General features: G+C 42.3%; 1 protein-coding gene across 1 annotated transcript in view; it reads left to right on the forward strand.

Moving 5' to 3' along the window:
- LOC141017921 (neurexin-3b) overlaps positions 1 to 17,188 on the forward strand; it is a 286,422-nt gene that overhangs the window by 257,887 nt on the left and 11,347 nt on the right. The window contains exon 23 of the mRNA XM_073492732.1: positions 16,336 to 16,414. Within this exon, the coding sequence (XP_073348833.1) occupies positions 16,336 to 16,414 (79 nt within the window). The remainder of the gene's footprint in view (positions 1 to 16,335; positions 16,415 to 17,188) is intronic.

Consider the following 17,188-nt stretch of genomic DNA (forward strand, 5'->3'; position numbering starts at 1 on the left):
TAATTGAAACCTGTCTTCCCAACCTTTCTGGATTACTCTCCCTTAAAAAAAGAAGCAATATTTTGAGCCCCACTGTTCCTCTTTGCATGCATCAGTTGTCAGAGAGTTAGCAGTTGCCTCTGTGGTTTTCAGATATTAAATAATTTGGTAGGAAAGGGGAGGAAGAAAAAGTCAGAAAAAAAAGCTTTTTGGGGGGTTGCAGATCTGTCTCACACTCTTAGTCATCTTGAGACCTGCTTTATCCTTTGCTGCCTTAAGAGGTTGGGAGCCATTGATTCAAGCAGTTCAAAGTTTTGAGTGAAGACCTGCTTACGGGATTCCTGGGTGTTCCTAGCTCCTCACTACAGAATAATTGATAAACCCCATTTTTCTTTTAAAGATATCACATTCAATGTTTCTGCAACTAAAACGACTAGACCGTTTGTTATACATTTTGTTGAGCTGTGTACTTAGATCATCTCAAATGTTCAAACCCAGAGAAATCTGTGATTTTTGGTGGTAATGGTGCTTTTCAATCAGCCACCTGTTGCTGTAACTTCCAGGAGGGAGTCAGAGAGTAAAGAGTGAAGCTGGTAAATGTGTCTTAACATAACATTGAATAAAACTTTAACACATAACCTTGTCAGTGAACATTTCTGCCTGACTCATGTCAGATAGATTGGCAGCTCCCATTATTCCATGCTAATTGCGTTCTTTTGTTTTTTGATTGAGGGACCCCTGGCGGCAGAAATTACATACTGTGCGTTTTAAGTCCTGTTGATTATCAATCCAGATGATTTACTTACTCTACTACTGTTAACCCAGAATGTTGAGAAGGTCCAGACAAGCAACAACAACAACAACACATACTTTACAGAATTGTGGTTGAACCGAAGAACGGCCTTTTATGCTTGCCGGTTTGGTGCGGATAGTCATTTTGGGAACACTCATTTATGCAAGACTTTCTATCACGGGAGATCAACGTTTCTCCTTCTCAATTAACTCGCGCTGCTGGCCTGAGATGTTTGGGAACAATTAGGAAAGGAGGCTGCAATCTAGAGTACCGTGGGGGAAAGCAGCTGAGGGAGAGCCACTGAAAGTGATTTGCATGGTTGCCGTGTTAAAGAAATTGCTTGCGTCCATCATCTTCAACTGGCCTGGTGCTCAGGAGACGGGAAAATGAGAGGTAAATTGTTTGCCGTTTAATTGGTCTTCTTCTGCTGAGAAGCGGGGAATAATGCACTATCGATGCGCTTGGATAAACACTGCACGACGACAATAATATTAAGTGGACTCGAAATGGACTCCGAGTATTTCCAGGTTGTTTTGATCGACATCGCGGTGGTGAGTTTAGAAAACTGGGCAAATGTAAAAGGTCATGAACCAGAATCAACTAGCACCGTTACGGGATGTGATTTCTCACACTAAGCTCCCACGATGCCCGCTTTTTTTTTCTCCGAGTTTCCTCGACTCGCTTCTTTTGCTCTGTCTATCTAAAGTACATCAAGGATGTTGCTTAACGCCTGGGGATATATGATAATCACTGATTTATTCTCTCTTCAAGAGGTAGTGAGGAAGGCACTGTGCAGCATGCTGTGTGTCTCCACATGGTAGTCTGCTAGATGATGTTTGATGAGTGTGTTCATCTGTGCGTTGATCCGCTCGTGTGCGCACAGGTGTGTGTGAGCACGAGTGCGTGGAGGCAGCTCTGCTCCACTTCTCCACCTGCTGTCAGTCGTCTTTTCTTTTCAGTTAGTTAGTCTCTGTGATCACCCTCCCTCACAACCAGACCTGCCAGTAATTGTGTAAAGGTCAAACTGGTTTGCAGGTACTCCTTGGGATGATCTCTTTATTTCCCTCCTTTTTAGTCAGTATCTTCCTTTCTACCTCCCAGTCTGGGTGCCCTGCTAGGCACCCTGGTTCCCATTGAATTCTGGGAAATGAACGCTGGAGGTCAGCTATTTCCTCAGTAGGTCCAATTGAGAGACAGCAGACTGATGGGGAACCCTGCTGGCGTGTGTGGCTCATTAAAAGAGTAGACACACACACACACACACGGACACGCATGTATGCACACAGTTTGTACAAGGATATCTTAATCTTTGTCTCACACGTCTGCATTCATGCACAACCGAATTAAGCTACTGTTACCTTCTTATATTTGTGCGCGCGCGCACACACACACACACGCATCACCAAAAATGTGTCAGCCCTGTTGCTGCCACATGTGCTCACATTGTCAGAGAACAGAAGAACAATATCAGACGATTTTGAACGCGTAGTGCCAAATAGTTCCCCCCTACCATCAACATGACAAACTCATTCCAGCACTGTCATGGGTTGTCTGACTTCTCTGTCTCCTGTGTGTGTGTGTGTGTGTGTGTGTGTGTGTGTGTGTGTGTGTGTGTGTGTGTGTGTGTGTGTGTGTCAGTTGTGACTTTCTTTATGAATTTTTCATCTCACTTGGTGTGCAAGAGAATATGTACAAGGAGCCATTTCCATTAGGCTTCACGGCGTGAACGTGTTTGTAGATGTTTGCAATTTCTTGTCTGTAGGTCATGTGTTTGTTTCTCGGTGTGTGTGTGTGTGTGTGTGTGTGTGTGTGTGTGTGTTCGGAGCAGTTTGTCTCTCAGTGTGTGAGAACCAGCAGCTAGCTCCAGGGGTTTTGAACCACAGGGGTTTTTGTAATGGATGTCCCCCATGCCTCACAACACAGCTTATATAGATCCTCCGGGAATGCTTGTGTGTGTGTGTGTGTTGTGTGTGTGTAAACCTGCTGTCTTGTCAGCCTCCACTGTCACGACGGGGCACTCACACACCAAGGGGCAAAGCCAACAACGCACATCAGTTACACATACAGGCAAACGCACACACGGTGCAGCAGTTTGTTTCTGAGCTGGCCGGCAGGACATCAGCACATGCTCTGGGTGGTACACAGGCTCACCTCATGCTGCGTCGCCTCCAGAGATGGCTGACTGGTTATAACCTGATACACGCGTCCAAATAATAACTCACAACTGACACAACAAAGTGACATTACCAGCCTGAAACACTTTCAGGAAAGATCTTCATTGAAACAAACTAACCAAACAAACTGTCTTTGTTTTCACAACCGAATAAACAAACAAAACAAATATCATACTGTTTTACTTTGTTTATATTTGGCGGACCCTGCCACCTTTCTAGCTTCAAACAGTGTTCTGGGGACCTTATTTTCCTCTGAGAACAGCTTTTTTATTCAGGTTTGGAAAAGATAAATGTTTCTTTTTGAGTTGGAATTTCTTCTCCAAAACTACATTTTGCACCTAAAATGTTTTAATTTAATTTTCGCAGCCTATCTGTCTTTAAGTTTGTTCAAAACTTCCTGCATGTTGTTATACCTTCATCTCAAATCCAGAATCTTCTTCTTCTCCTCTCAGTACAGATGTCACCTGTCCCCGAGCACATGCCAATAGACTTGCTTGGCTCATCAAAGTGGAACAGTCGGCACTAAATCCTGTGCCAAGCCATTTTAAAAAGTTGCGAGGTTCGCTGTGAGATCCCACACTCTTGGTGGTGTTTAATTAGGTTTTTTTTTTCCAGCACAACAGTTCTGGGAACAAAACTATATTAAAACTTCTTCTGCCAGCATTTTTTCTTTAACACTTTGTAGGTTACTTTATAGCAGATTTAGGAAGTTACTGCGTTTCCTAAAAATAAAAATCAGTTATTGGTTTATGCATTGCTCTCTTTTGGCACATAAGACTATGCTAACTGTTCCTCTAGGTGTTTTTTTCCCTCCCTTGTTCTTTCAGTTAATATTCCAACATTTTGGGAGGATAAATGTTCATTTAATCTCTGTGTTCAACACATTGTAAGCTTTCTGTATCTCTAGCCTAGCCTAGCTCAAAGACTACAACAACAAGGGGAAATAACTAGCTTTGCTCCTTTAAAAGGTCCAGTCCATACAGCTCACATACTGAATGCTGTTTGTGTGTGCTCAAAAAGTGAAGCAATATAAAGTGAGACATTGTGGTTTAACTAGACCAACAGCTGGGCACATTCACTGCTTGCAGCAACAAGACATCCCGTCCTCATTAAGTGGCTAGTTTTATACACTTTCGCAACTCTGAATAAAACCCAGCTGACTCTTGGATGTAATGGTCGTTGGCTTGCAAGCTAACAAGATACATGCATGTAAATAAGATGGTTTTAAAGATGCTGAATGATGTTTTTTTTGTATTTATTTCTCCTTTGGCAAATGCTAGCTGCTGTGCCTCTTGGCTTTGCATTGCACAGAGATGTTCCATGTATTAAACACAACACAGACATGAAATCGACATTGATTATTTAATCTAACGTGCTATAAGACAGAAAATTCACCACAATTTTAAAGTATTAATGCAGCAGATCAAATTAAGCTCCCTGAGCCGTGTTTTGTGTATGATAATATTGAACTTCAGTGTGTGTGTGTGTGTGTGTGTGTGTGTGTGTGCGTGCAGCTCACAGACCTGCTGCCTTATTCCACAGTGGCAGTAATGAATCTCTGTGCAGTTATACTGTGAATACATTTACTGCCAGCCTTGCACTCTGAGTGAGTGAATCTATGTTAGTATGTGAGGAAGGAAGAGAGAGAAAGAGGCTATGTCCTTGCGTGAATGTTCACAGATCTGTATGTGCATTACTGTCTCTGTGTGCACAGAATGCACCATGTGTCTGCCAGAGTCAATAGGATTTAATTAAATATGTATCACACAGACGCAGCCTTTGATGTTGCACAGCAATAATGTGTTCTGTTTCATTGCTCAGCTGAGCTGTTAGCAAGGCCCAGTAATGTTTCTCCTCCTGTCCGCAGAGAGTTGCCGCAAACTACAATGAAACCTGTTGCGCTTAACTAGCAAGATAATAGTAAGGATCCGTGTGTCTGTGTGCGCGCAGTGGTTAGTCGTCCCTACATGTGTGTGTGAGCATGTTCGAGGCTCAATCGTACAGTACATTTTAAATCATTTCTCCATTGGTTAGTGATTACGTTTCAACTTTCATCTTCTAAAAAGAGACTAAATCGAATGCTTAATTTGGTTTGTGCTCATTAGGAACTGAACCCAAATGGGACCCCCGGCTAATTTGGGAGACGTAAAGCTGCCAGCATCAGCCATTACATAACGCCTACATTGATTTGGTATTACAGCCTTGAAGTCATAATAGCCTTTGACTGTGAGAAATACTGTAATATTGAAATGGATTGAAAAGGGAGATCAGAATGTAGCCCACCAGGAGGGAGAGAGCGCAGGGTCCAATTTCAGATGCTTGGTTCAGACTTCACACGTTCTCAATGGAAAACCAATAGCTTTCCCAGTTGAACATATTGTCTTACTTATTGATTGTATTGTTGCAATTAGCGAGGTCAATTCAGGTTTATTTATAAAGCCCTTTGTCACAAATCAACAAGCCCTCCTCGATTTAACTAATCAACATCTATTCACAGTGTGGATAATGTATGATTATAACAGAATACCATTAGAACAACATAGTTTTAGATGTATTAGGTGATTCAACTCCTTGGTGTTCTGCGTTCAAAGCTTAGATTAAGTCATCATAGCAAACTGATCCGGACTTAAATAGTTCCAGATATCCAGGCTAGAACTACTGTGACCAGATGAATTCAAGCCTTGTTCAAATATGTATAATCATGACTTCACAACACAGATCTAGAGACTCGTCAACCACATCAATTCTCAATGAAGACAGAGATGTTAGACGAGATCTGTGGGTTTCGCTGCCACAGAGCAACAAATATTAAACACAGAAATGTATATGAAGAATCAAATGATAAGAAGAAAATGGGACTGAATGGCCACCGTAAAGAAAGAAGTCATTTGGCAGCACTTTGAAGTCGACGATGAAGACAGAGTCAACACAAATGTGTTGCAGTTACTTCCTCTGTTAAATTAGCCTGTTGTGAAGTCTTCTTGTTATCATATTATCTTGGATTCAAGCCCAGTGGGAGTAATTCCCTGGTTGCAGCCTCTCAAATGTGAATATCTATACCTTCACTTTATCTATAAAGAGAAGTAAAGCTCTTTGGATTTTGATCATTGGACAAAGAAAACAAGTACATTTAATTAAAAATGCCAATGACACATCGTGCAATGTGCAGTTTTCACTATTTTCTGGCATTTTAATGACATAATCATAATGAAATAATCAGTATCTGAAGGATACCATATCAAAGGATACTAAAACATAACAACTACAGTCATCTCAACTCATCTTCAACACTCCCGGTTTAAAAAAATGTTAGTGATGTAATGTTAGTGAAGCATAAAGGGACTAAAACTTGCACTTCGTTGCACAACCCTGTGTTGTAAAATGACAATGACATAAACCTTTGAAGTGGAAATGGAAATTAGTAGTTGAGCGAAGAAGATGCAACATGAAAATAACTTTTAAGTACGAGACAGAATCTTAATTAAGTATTTTCGAGCTTCGTGACTAAATATTTTGAGAATAAATGTCATTTACTCAAGTAATGCAGGTTTAAAGGTCCAGTGTTTAGGATGTAAAGGCCCACTCCAGAGCCAGTGTTGGTTTTTCCATTCTGGGCTACTGTTGCAACATGGCGGTGCAACATGGCGGACTCCGCCTTTTATATCTGTAGATATAAACTGCTAATTCCAAGGTAACGAAAAGAAAACAATTCAATTATACACTAATGATAATTATGATTATTATGTCCCATTTCTGCCGATGAAACCTCCATAATCCTGCACACTGGACATTTAACTGTTAACCTTGCTTTATGAAACAGCCCTCTGCTGGTCTCCAAGCTGGAATACTGTTACCTTTATTTTGTTTAGAGCACCGGTCTCTGCCAGTGTCTTGTGATCCTCACTGAAATGGACCCTTTTCCATTCCTTTCCTGTCCCGACTCCCTCCTCCTCTCCCCGTGCTCTCATCTTCTCCCTGCCTCTCCTTTGGTCACGGCTTTCAGCGCAGCTCACCACCACATCCACATGAATTCCTCACTTCCTCTTTGAAGGGAGAAACCACAAACGGTAACACAAACCATAACTCCGAGCTGTAATCTCTGCTCCAATTTCACTTGAGGATGACGTGGACTCGCATAGAGAGGAGAAATTTCCTTCCATCTCTTGTCTGCTTACCTTACATGTGCCTCTCTTACCTGCTTCTCATCACACTACCGCCTCTCTACAACCCCCCCCCCCCCGATCATTCAGCCTTTCTGTCTGTGTGTGGACATACATGTATGTGTGTGAGTCTGTTTGTCACAGGGCTTCCCTGATGACCTTGTACACTGCGGCAGGGGGGTGATTAAGGATCAGGGCCAAAGACCATTTCCTTTTCCATGGGAAGATGAATGACCCTGTTTGAAAGTGGCTGCCTATGGCCTCAGGGCAATTAGAGTTTGCTGTGAGCCAGCAACCCTCAGTGCTCTGTGTACAAAGGCAGGTCCTTGAGAAAAGAGAAATACTCGGCACATAACCCGTTCTGCTGAAACCAACACAGCACGGTGACGGTGAACAAATTAAATGCATTTTCTTTCCCCTTTCTTTTTTTCCCCCCTTTCCCAGCTGTTTGCACTCCTCCTGCTCCCCTCGCCCAACTCCCCTGCCCTCCTTCCATTTCTCTATAAACCTGGGGGAAAAAAAATGTGCTGACTACAGGAGGCCGCTGAGAAAGGCCCACCGAGGGTGCTCATTCCAAATATCAATATTTGATCTAGGAAATCATTTAGCATGTGGCTTTGGCCCTACAAGTTGATTCTGGAGCTCATTTCGGTGTAATTTATCCAGTATATTGAAGGAGAGCTTTAACAGTGGGACTCCCAGCATTTTTGCACTGCCCGTGTTTGCTCCCATTCTTGTAACTAATGAAGATTAAACATTGTGATCAAATGTTTTATTAGAATCACCGCCGAGTGTTATTTCTAACATGCTTCTGTGCTGTCATTTCCATCCCTCCACCCCTTTTGTTCCCCCCGCTAGTATTTTACTGATAAAACATCTTATCTGTCACAGAGCGGGGAGCGTGAGCGAAAAGAGTTGTGGCAGCCTATTGATAGGGATATGGCCTAGTGCCATTGATTCCCCTTGTAATACAAGCCTCTCCCTTGTCGGCCTGTCAAAGCCCAGATCGGACATGATAACGTGCACATCAGACAGCCGTCAATAGAAAGGCGAAGCTTCCGCCCGTGGAGATGACTATCTTATTTTGGTTTGAGGGCCGATGGAGCAGAGGAATGGGAATTAGCGAGATAGCGAGAAAGAGGAGATGGGAGTGTGAGTCAGTCCGACCTCTGATTTCTGTCGCTTTCTGGGCCCATTTCTCAACCTGAGAAATGGTCCCTATCCCCGTTTAACATGTGTGAAAAATATATATGTCCAAGGTGACCGAGGAGCACCTCAGGGGAGGAAGAAGTTGCTTTGAATTGTGCGTCTTTGATTTGCCCTTGACTCCGCTTCGTCACTTTGATCTGAACATGCAACCACATTGGATATCCATGGCAACTGACTGCCAGGATGAGGCGCTGGAGGAAAATTGATTTGTTTTGGGTTTATTCCCATCAGTGCTCACACACAAAATAAAATAAAAAAAAAAAAAAACAGCTTTAGCCATTGGGCACTCTGGCATTGTAAATAAACCAAATTGGGTTTGATATCAGGGTTGTAATGTGGATCTACAGTGTTGTGTCTCTTCCCTTATTCTCAAAAGGGCTTCCTTCTCAGTGTTTCCTTCGTCCTCCGGGCACAAAAACATGTGAAGGTCATTTGTTATGATAGGGACGGTGGTGCGTTCAGAAGCAGCCTCCCGCCCTCTCGCTGATGATATGACTCAGTGTACTGTACTTAAGCATGAGTGCTTAGTTTCCGTAACGCAGCGCTGTTCACGCTCATATTTCATGTCATGTTTGTAACCCGGGGGCCACGGCTGCGTTTTAGCCTTTACACTGCCTTTACTGACCCAGGGGAACATTATAGACAGTGGTCGAGTACATAATGTCTTTCTTTTCTCCCTGCTGAGCACAAGCCGTTGCTTTGATGTGCCCGATCGAATCACCGTCATGCTCAGCAGAATATTTAACTGCAGCCGCAGATGCAGCAGCTGCTCCTGTTACCATCCATGAATTTAAAGAGTTTTACTCCAAGTTGATTAGTATTACCCTTAGACAATGGCCGTCGGGCATATAGTGGGTCAGTGGATGATCAAATTTAAGTAGAATGGGAGAGAAAATTAGCTCGCTGTATGTCATGTTAGCAAAGTTGAAGTAAAGCATTGTTGATTCTTCTTGCTCTGATGTGATTTTCGTCTACCTGTGGCACACAGCTTGATAATGAATAATTTTGCAGTGCCTGGATTGCCTTTGGAAGCACCTTTTCTCCTGTTTCAGAGAGCACCTAACTCAATGTTTGCCTACATTGTGTTAAATAGAGGAACCAGCCATCCTCTCTCTCTTAGTTAGTGAATAATATCTTGTTTGAATTTTAAAGTAAAGTCTGCTGAGGCTTGTTGTTCGGTTTTCTGAGCATGAACATATGCTGCAAGTGGCAAATAGTGGTGATTTTAGCAGATCTAAAGTTCAGTCACGTTTATTATTAGGCACAGGTGTGAAGAGAATGGGTGTGAACACACGTTCGCTCCTGCAGGCACATTATTAGATAGAATGCTTCAGTAGTTGGGACACAAAAATAAATTAAAATAATTGGAAATAATGAAAAAGCATTACAATTCAAATGAATGATGTCTTTTTCTTCATGTTTGAATCGAGTGGACTGTGCTTTGCCAGAAAAAAACCCTGAAAAGTGTTGCTTTTGGGCTTTTGTGGATTTTATTTGGCTGTGGAGGAAATCAATATCGGTTGCATTTATCTGCTTTATTAGCAGAGCTTTGCAGCCTGCAGTGCAGCTGCTGCTGCTGCTGCTGCTATTATGGCTAAAATGGAGCAATGTAAGATGTTTAAAGTTATTTTTGTGTAACTTATATCTTATGAAGAGACATTTCCTGCTCACCCGGCCAAAAGCTTATGAATATGTTCAAATTTCACGAGTGCGGCATTTTTTTCTCACGTGCCCAGATGTAAACTGATTCAGCTTAAGTTAATATACAGCCTGAGCTAGTCAGATTATGTGTGTTCCATCCAAAGGTAAACTCCTTTTAGCATGAAATAAACTATTTAAGTTTGATTTAAGCTACAGCAAAGAAATGGTGACACAAAGAGTTATTTGTCGAACATACAGCAATCACAGCACGTTAACAGAGCAGCAGCAGCAGTCCTCCGTCAGCGTCTACACAGGCTGCGTTCAGGCACAGTATTGAGGGGCCCCGCGTTTTAGTTATGCATGTAAAACAGACGACGAAAATAGAGTTCAAGCATGAAGACGCACTTCAGGTCGCATTTCCGCACATATAGCAAGAGTAAAATATAATCTGTGACGCAGTGTGTGTAGACAGCTGGATTGACTCGTGTGTAGACAAGCTGTAACTTAAAACAGCTGAAGTCTCATGTGAGCTGCATTTTTTGCCAAGATGAAAGACAACGGTCTCTACAATTGGAAGCATATTTTGAAGGGATGTCTTCAGTGCGGACTTGAGAAATGATTACAGCAAAAAAACCCAAAAAAACTCCATATTCATGTGGGTACGTGAAAAGAAAAAGTGAAAACCGAGGATCCACAAACTGTATTTCATGTCTCGCACTAGTTGGCTGAGCTTTCATTCTACGCTACTCCGTCACTTTGCAAATTAAAACACATAATCTCTCCTGGACGGGTTGACAGTTGTTTTTCTTGCGGTAAAAAAGTTTTTTATCAAAAGAGGTGTTGTTTTCCCCAAGCTTTAAGTTTATTGTTAATCAATCTTGCAGCCTCTTTGTTCGCTCTGAGGTCAGGCCTGACTGGTGATGTAGCATGCACTCCATTCAGTTGCTGAGGTAATTGCAGCTTCGCCTGTTAATGGCCTCTGCATTGCTGCTGGCTGATTCACAGTAGTCAGTCCCAGAATTCCTGATTAAAGCTTGGTTGGGACAAAGACGGCCCAGCATCTTTGCACACTCTCCATTTTTGTTCAGTGCCGTCGGTGCTGAAACTTAAAGCTGCGTATTTTGAGACATGTCTCTCGAGGAGGCTGTCTATCGCCATCGATCGCCGGTGTGATCCTTTTAGTTGATGTGTTGAAGTGGTCAGAGGTAAATGCTGTTTTAATGAAGTCTGCCTATTGATTTGGCTGTGGTGTTTGTTTGCGAAGTGAGGAATTTGAGCATCACTTGAAGGCAGGGTAATCAGGATAATCAGGCATGATGCACATAGCCTGCGAGTTTTTTTTTTTTTTGTGCTGAAATCATCGTGTATGACACGCTTTCTTCACACACAGGAAGTCGAAGGCATACATATTAAAGCTTCCCACACACACACAACAAATCGGCCTGTAAATCCCAACCACCCAGACTCTCTTAAAAATGACGATGAGAGCGTTTGTTGAGAATAATTACACCAAAAAAAGAAATCACTTTGCTGCCAAAATATATCCCACTCTATGTTATGGAGATTTAGACAGAGAATTGGATTTCCCCAGCTGTGAAATCAGTTTTTGTAGTCCCGCTGGCCAACCGCATCATTCTGCTATACCCTCACTGTAGGCTCCCATCGCTGCACACACATGCAGCGTATGCCTTTTTCCGCTCGGCAAGCTCTCTTTGCATTTACAGCATCTAGCCTCGTGCTATATGTTATTATCGACGTCTCTGGACGACTGGGAGAAGACTGTAAGCTGTGCGCGTCACTTGATTTGTTCTGCATTAGTCCAAACGCGGAAAAATGGCGCCCTAAGCCCTTCATGAGAAGCACTTCAGTTTGACCCATTGACTGTCGGGTGATACATCATATGTTTATGAAAATGAATCGCATCTAGTGGATCTACAAATGTCAAACATCACACTTCAAAAGCCCTCTTCAATTTCTCAGAGTGGAATCAAAGTCGCTCAGATGAAAGGGTCTCTTACCGGTGAGTCAAAGATGATTTGCAATCAAATAGAAAGTGAATATATAGACTGTGAGTACGTCCTTCTACCATTTAAATGCCACCTTAACAATAGACGAGGTGAGGCAGCCAGTCCTCTTTTTTCATGTGGATAGGCTCAAAGATGAAGTACTTAATGATTTTTTTTACTGCAGAGGTTCTGCAGTGCTGTGTAGGTCTGTGGCCTCTGTGTGCCAACAAGTCAAGAAAGTGCACACTATAAACCTTTTTGATAACTTTTTGGATTTGAGCTTTGCCTCGGGGCTAAAAGCCATGCCACAGTCTGGAAAAAAATGTCATCAGGTGAACGATTTTATCTCCGTGGCTTAATTAATGACTACTGTGTGCATGAGAGACGGTCTGGGACACGCCATCATATTCAAGCCTCAATAATATACATTTTTGTATATTTAATATAAAGATACATCCATTTTAGAATCACTTTAAAGGAACTTGGGGCAGGATTTGTGAAAAAATAAACATGCATTTTAAGTTTTTTAATGCTAATGGGTGATGAAGCGTTCAAAACCAAAAAGAATGAGCCCACCCACGTATCTCTCCATTGCCTTGAACAGGCTGTGTGCTGCATAATGTACTGCAATTCGGTGTCCGAATTTCCCGTGCAGTCCTGCGGACGTGACGTAGGATGACGCTGAATGCGCATCCTCGACGGCTTTTGACTTGGATACGCGAAGAAGACAAGCACGGTGGACCCAAACTAGTGTTTGGGTAGTAATGGATTCTGCTACAGCCAGCAAACGACCCACCACCACACAAAGTCCACTAAAAAGTCATACTAAGAAGAAAACGAAGGTTTTATCAGCAGCATGTCGTGAGTCGAAACGAAATTACGACCAAAGCCGGGCTGGCACCCGAATAAACATCGGATAGGCGTTCGGCTCATGGAGGCAGCTTCAACTTGAATTGGGACTGAATACAGATGCTGACATGGCTCATTTCCTAGTAACCAGGTAAGAAAACATTACAGGTCATGTTTAGAGCTTGATTTGAAAATCATATGAGATCACCGAGGACTCTCAGTGACCTAACGTGCAAAGTAGCGTTAGCTACAAACATGTAACTTAGTCCACCGCTGTGTAACACTGAATAGTTACAGACTGCGCATTTTCCACGGTCCTTTAGTCTGAAACCGAATAGTTAGAAAAATGTCCCTTTATATATGGGACCGAAAGCAGCCGTCGTGTCACTATTGAGTCTTATTTCTTGAGACTGCCACAAGTCCCTTTAAAGGAACATGCCTGAAACACATCAGACACAAAGGTTTGGGAACCATTGCTCTATGAAATATTCTCATTATATTGTAGTTTTCATATAAAATTCCTTTGCCTATTTCGAGCCTACAGTCTGACATTGCCCATTCACTATTAAAGAAAATGTTAAGTTGCGTCTCTAATTACATTCACTGCTGCTCACATGATGTAAATTGCTGCATTGATAACTGTGAGCCTTTGTAAATTTAAAGAGACTGATGCTCTGGTGATTGGTGATTATAGCGTTTTTCTCAGTGTTTCTCAGAGCCCTTATGCCCAGCACAGCGAGGGGAATATGCATAAAATGAATGAAGAGCTAATTTTTACAGACTGATCTGACATGAGAAGAATCTTTTTCAACAACTTCGTTATGTCTCATTAGAGCATTTCATGGTTTATTCAGCTGATTTTATTTTCTTTATGCATAAGGAATGAATGAAATTATACATTTATTACAGCGTGCTTAAAAAAGATGAGACAAGATGTCTTTTTAATATCGCTCTCTGCACACTTACTGTAACCTTGTGTTGCTGCAGCCTTTTGTGTCAACCAGTGCATTTACTGTAAATGCACATAAAGGGTAGCTCCGCCATTTTTATACACTAAAGTATGTGAACATGTCATGGGGAGTACTACTGTGTAGAAGTAGTATAAAGTCTTTCGTTGCGTTTAGAGGAAGCTGCATGTAATCTGATAAATTCCTTCCAGTGATGTCCCCTCAGTGGCTAAGTTGCATTGTGGGTAATGTAGACACCCGGTTTTGAAACGCAGTCCACTGGTCTAGCATTGCACTCCAATAACACTGTTGGACAGTTTAAAACAAACAATCGATACAGCAGAACCAGAGATGTCACCTTTTGTTTCCCTCTTTTCTTTCAAAACCTGCCACCTTCAGTACCCACAATGCAATTTAGCCACTGAGTGACATCATCAGGGGGTATTTAATGTGTAAAACTGAGTAACTGTAAATCCATGTATACATGCAGCAGGTAACGGTAGCTTATTAACATTAAAAAGACTATAACAGTGTTAATACAGGCACCATAAACACGTTTATTGTTAGATTATACATTTATAAGCACCTATAACACATATTGTTAACATTTCATAGATGATTAAGAACGTTCACAAAAGACTCATGTGTTTCTTATAACTGGATAATTAAGACATTGTTTTTGCTTTAGCTCCAGTAGCTAACTGTCAATAAGTGTATAAAAATGTATGTATTAATCTTAATAAAGCACTAAAGCTTTAACAATGACATAATAGGTACGTTAGTTAAACTCAATAAATGTGTTTGTAATAGTCATAAACCATGATGAGAAACTCATAAGTGTCTTATAAATGTCCTTCAATCTAACAATAAACATTATGATGCTGTTATTAATTCTTACATAATCTTGTTAATAAGCATCTTATAAAACTGACAAGGGCTTTATTACCTGTTAAGTGACGCCTATTACAAGGACATCAATACAAAGCCTCGCCAAAGTCTGAAAAGGGGCAAAACAGCAAAGCCCAGAGGCTGTGGATGTGTTTGCTTTGTTTGCATGCGAGTCTCTGTTGTTCCAAACTATTTATTTAATAGAAATATTAGCTATAATAATTATAATAATAATAATAATAATTATAATAATAATAATAATAATAATAATAATAATAATAATAAAAGGGAATCTGTTTGGCTTAGTATTGTTTTTAGAGCATACAGATGGGTGCTGCATCCAAGGCAGTGAAAATATTTGCTGTATGCTGAGATGCTGTCGGCACCAGCTGCAGAGAAATGCAGCATGAATGGACAAGAGAAAGGCAGTGTTTTCACTTGATGCCGGGTTATGCTGTGATGGTCTCGGGCTGAAATTGCTGGAACAGACTTTGAAGTGGCTGGGGTTTTTCATCTCTCTCCCTGTGTCCCTGCCTCCCACATCTGTCGCCATCATAATAACAAGCAATAACCCTCTTTCAGCAATAACCAAGACTTTTACGCCCGTAATGTGGCTTCAATAAATAGTCATGTTTACCAGGGGGCCATATTTTACAGCAATTTAGTTTAGAGCCTCCCCTCTTTGCTTCGTTTTACTTATTTATTTTTCTTTGCTTCCTCATGCCGGAGTACAGTACATAATGTTGTGCATTATGAACACCAGCACAAACACGCATTAACAACAATGTACCGATACAGGAAAGATAGCACAGCCCACCATGAATTATCACGCTACACAGTAGGACTAGGCTTTGAAAAATCTACGTTCTCACCTTTAGGTTTGGTAGACATACGTGTTGAACATCAGCATGCATGCGTATGCATGCGGTAGAAGTGGCCGGCTTTCTCTGGGCCCTGTTGAAAGCAGAAGCACGAGCACGGGGGCGCGTTTCATTAGTCTGTCAAACTCAATGATATTTAGAGCCCCACACCCTCGGCCAGGACTGGAAAACTCAATCAGCACTCTGATTTCATAACCCTGCTTGGTGACAGGGCTTATTTTATCGCCCCGCTGATTCATTCTAATAAACGCCGGCTGCCCAGCGCACCGCCGCTGAAATACAACCTCCCCCCCTCTGTCCTCCATGGGTCGACCCGCAAAAAGGGAAGGAGGGGCGGGGAGGGGGGATAAATCAGAATTGTGGGAACTGGAGGGTGCAGATAATCCATCGCTGGTCCGGGTGTAGCTAGCGAGCCTGCCGCCCTCGTCCCTCCCTCCCTCCCTCCTTTAGCACAAATCAGGAGCCGGGACAGTGTTGATCTGTGAGGGCTTGGTGGGGCCATTGATTGTGGACGACAGAGGAGGAGAAGGGCGATAAATAATCGGAGGCAGAGTGCGGAGGGTGAAGGAAAACAATTATCTGCGGAGGTGGAAAGCACATAAAGTGAAGAATGATAAACACTGTGAAATATGATTGACTCCAAGTGATATATGGAAGCCGAAGGACAGGCGGAGAGGTCTGTGCGTGCCGAGATATCCTTGAATGGAATAGCTGTGGGCAGTATAGTTGAGGACTCACTATACCGTCCCCGGCCCTAACCACATACCTCTGTACATGTGTGTGAATGTGCGTCTCTCTCTGTCCACAGACGACGGATGACATTGTATCGTCAGCGGAGTGCTCCAGCGACGACGAGGACCTGGAGGAGTGCGACTCCGGACATGCAGGTGGGATGGGTGTGTCGAGTTGTGCTTGCTCTCAACCTGGTCTATTTCTCCTTATCTTTCTTTGATTTGCCACCGAGGAGCCTCTCCTCTTAGCATCATGTCCCATGGGAGCTTCAAGTGTAACTTCATAAAAAGTCCTCCGAAAAGTAGCCACTGTGAGAAATATACACTAGTGTAAGGGGGTTCTCAGTGTATATCCAAAGTTTAAAGAACTCTTTGGAGATGGATGAAAGCGGTAAGAATCTCTAACCTTAGCATGCTCTCTGCAGGAGGTTACAGTTTAAACTGTAAACAAGTAAACGCTTCCATCTTATAGTCAGCTGCTGTAGTTAAAGCTCACACCTTTCATCTCGAAACAACAAGTTACACTTAGCTATGGGGCAACTGGTCGCAGACATGGCGAAGCGTTGATACTAATTTTGTTCTCTCAGCATTCGGTCGAGAGCAAAACTTTACTCAACAAAGTACGAAATTAGTATCAAGCCCCATGTCGCCCGCACTGATGCTTCAAAATGTATCTGTCCTGTACATGGTTGATTTCCTCTTGCTGTGCGTGTGTGTGCGTCTCTCTTGACAGAGGATACATTTTGAGATTCTTTCGAGAACAAAGATGCTTTCAGCATAGATACTGTGATATGTAGCAGACTAACTGCAACAGAGCCTCTTCCTCCCTCTTCCTCCCTTCTTCTTCTTCTCTTGTTTGTACCTCTGTTTCCTTCGTCGGAGGCTTGCCTTACCTGAAACATTCTAATAGAGAACAGATATCCTCGAATT

This window comes from Pagrus major, chromosome 22 (assembly GCF_040436345.1).
Source record: "Pagrus major chromosome 22, Pma_NU_1.0".
NCBI classification, from domain to species: domain Eukaryota; kingdom Metazoa; phylum Chordata; class Actinopteri; order Spariformes; family Sparidae; genus Pagrus; species Pagrus major.